Source organism: Octodon degus, unplaced genomic scaffold (assembly GCF_000260255.1).
Source record: "Octodon degus isolate 3935 unplaced genomic scaffold, OctDeg1.0 scaffold00053, whole genome shotgun sequence".
Lineage (NCBI taxonomy): Eukaryota > Metazoa > Chordata > Mammalia > Rodentia > Octodontidae > Octodon > Octodon degus.
Genome location: NW_004524629.1, coordinates 13539113 through 13550068, shown reverse-complemented (window position 1 = coordinate 13550068; position 10956 = coordinate 13539113). Strand labels below are relative to the sequence as shown.

The following is a 10956-nucleotide window of genomic DNA, read 5'->3' as shown; positions in this document are numbered from 1 at the left end:
GGTGGCCAGTTCAGTGCACCCAGGGGCAGGGGAGGGGGTGGAGTCGGCACTGCATGTGGTGCCGAGAATGAACCCCATCCCTGCACTTGCCTAAGCAGGCACTTAATCCACTGAGCTATCTTGCCGGCCCTTACCTTATGCTTTCTTTCTTCATGATACTGCTGTCACTGTCTCATGTGTTATCTTACTCTTCCTTTGGACCTCGATCTTTTCTCCTCTAATGATCTTTCTTCACATCCTATGCTAGCCATCTTCCTCATGGTTAGATAGATTATACCATTAGCAATAATCACAACCTCAAATTTATCTCAGTTTCAAGATCTTACTCTCCAACCACTGCCTTCTGTTTTTCCAACATTCTAAGATGCGAACTAACAAATTTTGGGCTGCCATTGGTACTGAAAATCCAATGACTCTTAACACTTTTTTATTCCAGTTTGCGGAATTAGACCCAGGGCTTCACAATTGCTAGGCAAGCGTGCTATAACCCTGAGCTACACTTCCCGTTCTCCTGTCATTTTACCAGTGTCTGTCTCCCACTTTGTGTAATTCATTTTTCATAAACCAGTATAGATTCTACTGATCATTAGAGTCACTAACTTGCATCTGTCTTTGTTGTGCGTTCATGGCAAAACTACGGCATTTGATTAAACCAGCTTTCCTCTTACCATGTGTTTACCCTTGAATAGCTAAATGAGGCTTGAAAAAACCTCACAAACATGCCTTGTGTTCTCGGTTTAATTTCATGACCTACCACCCAAGAACCTGTTTTCTTTAGTTCTTCCCTCCTATCCTCCTACATATCTATTCCATTCTTGATTATCATGTATCAGTGAACATTCATCTGTTCATTATCAACCCCTCCCACATTCCCATCCCTTACCTCATACTCAGTTGATGATTTGCCTACTGTTTCATTTAGAAAATTAAAATGAACAGAAGAGAATTTATATGCACTCTCACTACCATACCACCCACACTTCTGGATCTATACAATATATCATCTTTCCCATTATCTTACCTAAGAGAAATCCTTCCATCTGTACATTAGAACCACCCTTATATCTAATATAAGATATTACTCATCAATTCTTTACCTTCTGCTGCATAGAAAAATTTGCCTTCCTCATTTGTTCATTATTATGTATAAATATGTTATTTCTCCCATCTAAAAGAATAAGAGAAGTGAAACACTGTGACTTCTCCAGCTAGTACATATTTCTCTGCCGATGTTCTACAAAGCAAACTGTCTTCCACATTAATGATCCAGTGATCTCTTCTTAATTTCCCAGTATTCCTTCTTTCAGCCTCTTTTCAACTCTCACCTTAGTTGACCCCTCTGTAGCATTTCACATATTTGAACACTCCTTCCACCCTAAAATGTTTTCTATCCTTCTTTATCTCCCAGGTAATGACACATTTTTAGTTTCCTGTTTCCTTTCCTGTCCACTCCTCCCAGTTCTCCTTCACCAATTTCTCTTTATATATATGAATTATAGTACAATCCAAACTGGTCACTCTGTTTCTGCTATTGCCTCTCTTGGGTCTACTCTCAAGAGTAAACAGAAAGACAAATGTTACAAATGTTAACTCAGATCATTTCATTCCTCTGTTCAAAACCCGCCAAAGGCTTGGAATCTCTTCTCATGGTCTAAGGAAACTTCAAAACCTTTACAGCCACCTGTAAGGCAATCTATCTTCTTCTTGTCTTTCTGATCTCAAGTTCCATACTCTCTCACAACCTCTTCCGATCTCAACTACTGGCCTTCTTGCGTTCCTCAAATCCATTAGCCCTTTTCCCCTACCCCCTACTCTGAGCTTGGCTTGCTCACCTCCTTCAAGTCTTTATTAGAATTTTGCCTCTTAGTGACGTTTCTTCTGGACAGCCAATTTAAAAAATTACAATCCTCCTTTTCTGACATGATTTATTTAGTTATTTGAGAGGTTCTCACTATGTCACTCAGGCTAGCCTTGAGCTCACTATGTAGTTCAGGCTATTGATTATCCTGCCTCAGGATCCTGAGAGCTGGGATTACAGGCTTGTACTACCATATTCAGCCCCATACCCCTCTTTCCAATATGCCTTCCCTGCTTTATTTTTCTCTATAGGATTACTTCATTTGATAAATACAAGAATGTGCTTTACTTTATATAGAAACATACTGTATATAAATAAATGTGCATATGTAAGTATCTGACCCAGTTAATTTTCAAAAGCTGAGTATAATCATGTAACTAGAGTGCAGCCTAAGCACCTCAGGAATCGTTCATGCTCTTTTCCAATCACTCTTACCCTTTTACTCTCCAAGGGAGCCACCATCCTGTTATTCTTGAGAGTAAACACAGTATAGTCTTTCTGATTTTTTTTTATTTCATGTCAATGGGCTCAGACAGTGATATACCTCACACTTCAGTGATGTTTACTGCTAATTCCTTCTATTACCAACCTACAAGCTTCACGGGGCTGAGATTTACTTTGATTACAGCTACATCTCTCATGCCTGTAAGAATGGGAAAGAGTTAGAGCTTGATGAATTGTAGTGCATGGATGAATGAGATGTTAAACAGATGGAAAGTGAGAAAGTTAAGACAGGCTTCAAGCTGAAACCAAATCTGGGAGGATGAGAGCCATGACATAAATAAAGAAAAGAAAGCTGGTTTCCTAAGAAATGCAAAGGCAATAAACAGGCATAACAGTGTGGAAAAACAAACACAATTTGGAAAGCAGTCAGCAAGCTCAGAGCAATGAGCAACAGCCATGTGCTAAGAAACAGTAGTAACGAAGGCTAGAAATGCTGGCAGATACCAGATTTCAAAGGCCTTAATAAGTACATCAAAAGACTTGAAGGAAAGTACAATATAGAGGCTTTTCAGTGTTTGTAGGATCATTTTTATGGTGCTGAAATTTAAGGGAATAAGAAATGGGATTTCTTGGAAGTTGACTAATTAATCATGTGTCCTATAGAACAACTGGGGATAGGGGAAAGGAGAAAGAGAAAAGGAGAAAGGGAAAAGAAAATATGGATAGCTAAGATAATCATACTGCTAATTTCTATTAGTTCACTGAATGAAACTGTTTTTGTTCATATTATTTGATTAATTTTGCATGCCTGTATCTTGTAATTTGAGTAACTACTTTGAAGATAATAATATATAATATAATAAACATTGTTAATTTCCTATTTTCTTGCTTTGAAATCTGTATCATTTTCAATGTTATTTTCTCTTTAAAATAAAATAAAAGAAATAACAATGTGCCCTAGTGTTCTCCACGGAGAGTCTGATGCCCACTTCAATGTTCACAGACCTCTAACTACTGCAGATGTGGGGACAATTTAGGAGTCTGAAGGATAAATGAGTCCCTCTTTTCCTTTGAAAGAAAACGTCTCCAACTCAAGTTGGAGATGTAAATGTATGAATCTGTCTGGTTATCTGTGTTTTACTGAACTGAGTCAAGGAGCCAGGGCTCTGTCTTCTGCATCTGATGAACATGGCTTTGAGAAGATGGCACCCATCCTCAACAGGAGGGACAGACAGAAATACTCTGGACGTCTTCCTCACCCCAAGGGCTTGTACTCAACATTAGTGATTCTCAGGGTCAGAAGCACCTGGAGGCCTGTTATGGTTTGTGTCTAGTTGTACCCCCAAAGCCTCATGCAATCATGGGGTGGACTTCTAGAGTTGGTGATTAACTCATGATCCACTGGGATTGTGGGTATGAGTGCTGCTGGGATTATGGGTGTGAGTACTGCACCCAGGCGGGGGCAGAAAGACTGAATGCAGTTTAAGGGAGACAGACCTGCTCTCTGCAAGCATTGTTGCTGCTACGCCTCTGTTTTGCTCTCTGCTCTTTGCTGCTGCTGTGAAACATTACTCGCTGCTGTGTGCCACTCTGCCTTGGAGCCAGCCGAGTATGGACTGAAACCTCCAGTAAGTGTGAGCTAAATAAATCTTTCCTCCCTTCATTTTGAATGTCAGATATTTGTCCCAGTAACAAGAGAAGAGTGATTGAAACAAGACCTTACTAAAACAGATTGTCAGGCCTATCCACAAGTGTTTTAGATGTTTTCATTCACTAGATAAAGGATGGGGCCCGAAAATTTACATTCATAACAAGCTCCTGGGTGGTACCAGTGTCTCTAGTTTGGTGATGATGTGTAGAGAACCACTAGCCTACACAATGCTAGCCTCCTAAAACAGGGGGAAAGTGGGCCAGGGAAGTGACTTAATAGAATAAGTGCTTGCCTGGTAAGGTCCTGTGTTCAATCCCTGGTACTGCAAAACAAACAAACAAACTTACTAAAACAGGGGGAAAGTTTAATTTCTTCTTTCTCTTATTCCAGAATCCCTCCTCCTTATCATTTCTGAGTCTCTACTTCTCCATCTCTTAAATATAACATTCTCAGATATAATACAGGACAACCAGTCAGATTTGAATACCTAGGAATAGTGGCATATACTTGTAATACCAACACATTGTGAGGCTAAGGCAAGAGGATCAAAAGTTCGAACCCAGTCTGGGCAACTTAATGAAACCCTTTCTCTAGATAAACAGATAGATAGATATAGAATTAAAATAAATAAATAACCTATAAATAAAGGACTACAGTGTGAAAGTCTAGCACCACAAATATAGCCTGTCATGTTATAAAGCTCATCATGTTCTCAAGAGAGGATCAGAAACATTGGCTCCAGTGGCAGCCACATTCAGCAGAGTGAAGGCTGACAGTCCCTGATGCATGGTGTTTTTTCAAACCCAGAGAGACTCCACCTCATTACCTTCATTTGCCCCAGGCTACAAGCTTATGTTCTGCTGCCTCCTTTAAGTTCCCAAAGTGCCTGGCAGTGCCTGGTACATCTGGCATTCAGTAAATATTAATGAATGCTGACTTCTCTGCCATGAGATGCACATCCCTTCACTCTTCCCCTCCGGCTTGCACTTACTTGGGTATCTGCGGATCATTCGGACGGGCTTGTAGTTCTGGTCTGTCTCTTGGATATGACAGACATATTTCTCATTTAACTTGACTGGGTATTTCAGAACAGAGTATACCCGGTAGAGGCCATTCATCTGCTCCTCCAGGATCTCAACGGTACTCTGATTACTTAGGTCCCTCTCACCCCTGTCCAACCAAGTCACATTGGGTGCAAAGTACCAGCCCTTGGAGATGCAAATAGCCACATCCTCATCATCAATCTTGTCAAATTGCACCTGGGGCATTTCAGAGTCTGAGTGGAAGAAATAACAAAACAATTAGTTCCTTCTACTTTCAGCCCCAGAAGGCTCAAGGGAGCAGAAATCTTGCCCTTGATTGTTACAGTAACCCCTTATGGAGCTAATACATCTGGAGGTGCATTGTGGCTAATACTGTGGTCCAAACATAATGAGAGACCAACAGGATACAAATATGCTACTGTCCTCCAGATCTAACCTGCCACTGCTGTCTTTGGAGTCTCTCTCTTTAAGATAGGTCATTCCAGACCTGCACTGTCCTCTGATACCCTGCTGAAACTCTCCAATGGTATGAGAGATTCTCAGCACCACCTCCCCAGCTCTGCCAACTCTTATCCTAGACAAGTTCTTCCATGCAGATGCCCCAATCTCCATGAGGTCTCTGGAGGAAAAAGATAGTTTGCCAGGCAATCTGGTGGATGGTTAGGATCCCTGGATCCCATGGATATTCACTGATCAGCTCGACCTACATTTTAATAATAACAGTGAAGCCTAGAAAAGCTAAATGAGTTGCCCAAAGCCATGCAGAATTAGATCTTGGGCATCCTGACTCCTAATGCATGGCTATGTCCATTAAATCCCATATCAAATCTCAGACTCTCCAAGCAGGACAAATGTGGTAAGGCAGATTTAGGGGTTTTACTGACACAGTTGGTTTGCACAGTTTTGGATTAGGCCAATTCTGCTTATGTTGCTTTGTACTTGTTAATGAAGGAGTGATTACACTGGTACAGACCCAGCACCTTTTATTCAGAGTAGTATTTTTTAGCTAAGATAAATTGGCATTCCAAACCCTTGACTCTCATGATAGAAATAAATATAACCTATAGCAATCTGAATAGAAGAGGGAAAGCGAGCACACCAAAAGAGAAAAATTATACCTTATCCTTGTGAACAGAGATAGAGCTTCAAACAAGTTCATTCATAAAATTTCTTTACCTTCTATGATTAGCTTAATTGTACTTTCGCCCCTTCCATCTGGTGTGACGGCTGAGCACTTGTATATTGCTTCATCCATGAAGTTCACATTTCTTAGCAGAAGTGACAGTGTCCCTTCAGAAATTTCATCCTGGTCCACAGAGACTCTACCTTCATACATGGCATTTTGATCTTCAAGTTGCTCTGTGTTATTGTGAAACTGGTAAACTAACTTCGTGAAAACTTCAAAGAAGTCGTAATAACGGAAAAAGCGATAAAATTTTGCATCATCATCTACCTCATATTCCTCTCTGATGTCTTCTCTTTCCCAAGAAAATTCGAGATTTTCAGTGCCCTCCACAAAGGAGAAATGGCAGGAGAGGGTCACATCAGTGAAGGGGTGGGCCCGCAGTTCTTCTGCCCACACTGAGACTGTCAAAGAAGAGGTAGAGTTAGTAAAGACCAATGACCATTGCACTGAGTAGGGTCTAACGACAGATCACAGACTCACTGCAGCTCTTTCAAGAGGGGTAGGATTTAATACAGATGTTTTTAGAATCACTGGAAAACTGGAGGGATGAGCCTAAAGCAGGGCATGGAAAGGTGAAGCTTACAACGTGTACTTTTCCTCCCCTACATCTTGCCAGGCTCATAATGATTCAGCAGAACTGGTTGGCCTAGTTGCTGCTGCCTCTGCCTTACTTGGAAGCTGGTGAATCAGGAGGGCATCACAGCCGGCATTGGCTTCCAACCCAAACTGTACCTGCCAAATTCACAGTGGCAAAGGAAGCACTTTCACTTGTGTGCTGCGTAACCCTTCTCCCACTTCAACTAGTTGCCATTGTAATCCTTGCACAAGTGTATATGATTGGCAGAGCCTAAGTCACTCCCAGAGCTCTAACAGCAAAGCAATCTTGGAAATGTCTTTTATTCTCTAGCTTCAATAATCCAGGAAAGCACATCAGAAAGAAACAGATGCTCAGTAAATAAACCCATCCTACATGCCACAAATTCCTTTCTGTCTAAATAGTTACCAATAGCAGGGAGTACAGCCAAGGCTTATGTACTATTTAGATAATCATAATATGGAATACAACCCTGGTATACACTAGCTAGAAGAAAGTTTAGACATCATTTGCCTCAATATTTTCAAACTATTTTCCCCAAAACTCACGGTAGAGTTTTCCACTGAGGACCAAATCAGTGGGATCTCTACTTCCTTACCATTTTAATTAGAACCATATCTCTCTCTAATCTACTTAAAAATTCTTCAAAATTCAGAATTCTCCTATCAAATGTTTCTGTCACTTAAAGAAAAAACAGATTCCCAGGAAAAAAAAGTTATTTAAGATCACAAATTTAAATACCAGTAGCAGAAAGAAACAAGATATCTCAAAGTTTAAAAAGGACATTTAACATCATAGCTAGAAAATGTGTGTGTGTGTGTGTGTGTGTGTGTGTGTGTGTGTGTGTGTGTGTATTCCTAGGAACTGAACCCAGGGCCTCACACATGCAAGAAAACCACTCTACTACTGAGTAACATTACTATTCCATTACCAAAATATTACTATTATCAAACATTACTATTCCATTGCCTACAGGATAAATTCCCAATGTGAGTGAGAGAGAATAAGACTTAAGCATTAAGAAAAAAAGCTTTGTTTTCCTCCTAGAGGCACTGTGCTGCTGACAAGCAGCAGAAAGGAGAAAGAGCTGGTCAGTGTGACTATGCATAAGGACACTGCTTGATACAATGAGGTGAGATGAAACAGAAGAAACGGGTGAAGAGTTACAGTATGAGTGAAGCCAATGGTTGATGTTAGTCAGCAAGGAAGCTCCCAGCCGTCAGCCCAGCCAAGAGCAGCTGGATCCACACCCAATAGCTGAATGATGGACGCAATATGCTCATTCCAGGAGCAAATGCCACGTAGCTCAGATAGTTGGTACAATGTTGTTCTGGGTACATCTGTAAGTGTGCTTTCGGATGAGATGAATATCTGAATAGGTAGACTGAGTAAAGCTGTTGCTCTCTCTAATGTGGGCAGCTCTCAGCCAATGAAAGTCTTGAACAAACATAAAAGCTGACCCTCCTACTACTGTCTAAATGCTTGAACAATCACTTTTTGCCTTTAGGCCTGATGTGAAGCACAGGCTGTTGCTAGGACTCAGGCTAGAGCTATAACAACTCTAGCTTTCCAACCACAGACCTTAGGACTCTTACGGTCCACGATCCAGTTCCTTCCTTCCCTCTCTTGCCCTCCCCTTCTCTTCACTCTGTTTCTGTTGTTCTACTGGATCCTCACTGAACTGGGTAACCTTTATTGAGAGTTTACAATTGTCAAACATATTATAAAGAGTTTTCTGCCTTAACTCATTAAATCTGCATAGCACATTAGGGCAGCACTATTATTATCATCAATTTACTACTGAGAAAACCAAGACCCATGAAGGTACTCAAGGACACACAGCTTGTGAGTAGACAATCGATGGTTGAAACCTAAGAGTCTCTCTCCAGAGCTTCCCATATGATACAGGCTTTTCTGTCTCCTAACAACAGCACTCATTCTAAGTTTGATGAACACGTTAGTAACTATTGAAGGAATAAAAGAGTAAATATAAAGAAAGGATAGAAAGAAGGGACAGGGAGAGATAAGTTGCATTACTTTACAGACAGGTGAATTTGCAAATTAAAAAACAAGTGTTTTCTTGCCCAAAATGGTTTAATTTTCTCATGTGGCTTTGATTAAAAATATCAACATTTTAAAAAAATCATGACCTGAAAAATTGTAAACCCAAGGTCCAGTTTTAAGTAGTCCCTTACTGTACTAGTCTTTAGTATCAGGCAAGTTACTTGATCTCTCTGATTGCAGTTTCCTCATATACAATTAGGATGAGAACACCTGCTCCAGAGTTGTTATGAAATACCTTGGGATCCTAGGGACTATTTTTCTGACAAGACTGAGTCATTTTCCATGGAGATAGAGAAGGAGAGAAAATGGGTAGATATTTGATTTAGTAAGCTGTCTCTACCTCCATCTCTCTTCACAAGGACATGCAGGGCCCTTGATGGTAGCTTCTCCAATTCTACCCAGGAGGTCTTGCTACAGCTGCATCCTTTCAGGTCCCAGGGAAAAGGGTCTCAAACTCAGGCATCCAAGGGTGGGCCAGTAAATTACAAAACATGGTTTATTGAGGATGTAACTAGTAATAAGACAGCTTTTGACTGATATGGTCCTGTTTGAATCTTAATAACTCCTTTATCTATTTCAATCTGTTATTTCCAGACCATTGTATTGGAAAATACAGTAAACTATAAAAAGATACTATCTGGTATAGTACCTGTCACACACCATTAGGTTGACAATATTGCTATAAATTATAAGATAGGGATACTTCTCTTATTCTCACTTGAATACACACCCATTCTTTTTTTTAAATTTGGCTGAGTTGGTACTGACTATGAATGATTATCAACGCACCTTGCCTCACTGCACCTTTATACACACACACACACACACACACACACACACACACACACACACACAGAGGATCAAGAAAAAGAACCAGTAAGTACAGCCTGGAACTTACATGAACTCTTGAGATACCACTAGAGCAAGCTGCTGCCACCTTTAAGAGGCCGGCAGGACTGCATAGAACCCTGAGGATGACACATGCCTGAAGCTATAATGTGTTTGATCACTGTACAGAGAAGTCATATTGCAGGGCTTACATACATAATAATTTTTAGAAACTTCTACTTATATACTGAATTACATTAACATTTCCAGCATCTTCATCTTGCTCTGTCACTGACACTTTTGAAGAATTTGAGTGTAAAGAGTAACATAAAGTGTCCACTAGGCTTTTCAGGGCATGATTTCAGACATCCTGGATACTACAGTACAGATTACTACTTGTCAGAATCACAGGAAGAGGTCTCAATTTTTACTTTCATTTTGGTTAAGAGATTGACACTACGGATGTGAGTGGGTTACTGAAATAAATATAGCTTCAAATGGACAAACCTAGTAGAGGGATAAGCAGCTCTTCTCATCACAAGAAAGAAAATAGAATGAATAAAATACCTTCCAATATATGTCTGTCATATTTTCTCATGTGCTTGTCACCAGTTCCTATGAAAACCATATAGCAGATATTTATAATTCCCATTTAACAGATGAAAATAAAATTTGAATGGATTAGGTCATTTGCTGCTTTGTTTTTTTAAATTTTCTCTTTAAGCCATTGTTTTCACCACTACTCCTAAAGTGGTTTCAGAAATACTCACAAAGCTGTTGGAAAAATGACTTACCTGCCCCATGAAGAAGTAGAAGTAGACTGACAGATGCCAAAAAGAAGGACATTCTCTGAAGAACAAAAAGAAAGGCAGGAAATTTGCTTTACCTAGGAAAACATAGGGGCCAAGATAGACAGAACCTCCTGCTGCTGGGTTTTGGGAAAGGCCCTCCGGAGAACAACCCCACCCCCACCCCACCAAGCAGAGTCAGCAGGGAGGCCCCTAGCACATCCATACTCCATACAGGAATATGGTCTGCACTAAGTACACTCAGGCCCAACCCAACCTGTGCAGGTTTGTTTGTTCTGCTATGCTATTTTAAAAATATGCACATTTGTCTCCCTAGGTGTGTCATGGTTGAATTGCTATGGATCCATGGTCATCTCTAAAGATGATGTTAAGCGATCAGTGATAGTATGCCAAGCAATGCTCACTGGCCTCTCTATCAGCGGGGTAAGTTGAATGTGGAGGAGATACAAGTAAGAGACATACAGGTATATGTGGAAAC

General features: G+C 40.4%; 1 protein-coding gene across 1 annotated transcript in view; it reads right to left on the bottom strand.

Moving 5' to 3' along the window:
* LOC111817266 (V-set domain-containing T-cell activation inhibitor 1-like) overlaps positions 1–10956 on the bottom strand; it is a 21636-nt gene that overhangs the window by 586 nt on the left and 10094 nt on the right. Inside the window, exons 3-5 of the mRNA XM_023717561.1 lie at positions 10464–10518; positions 6173–6583; positions 4945–5229 (exon numbers count right to left, since the gene is read on the bottom strand). Coding sequence (XP_023573329.1) covers positions 4945–5229; positions 6173–6583; positions 10464–10518 — 751 coding nt within the window. The remainder of the gene's footprint in view (positions 1–4944; positions 5230–6172; positions 6584–10463; positions 10519–10956) is intronic.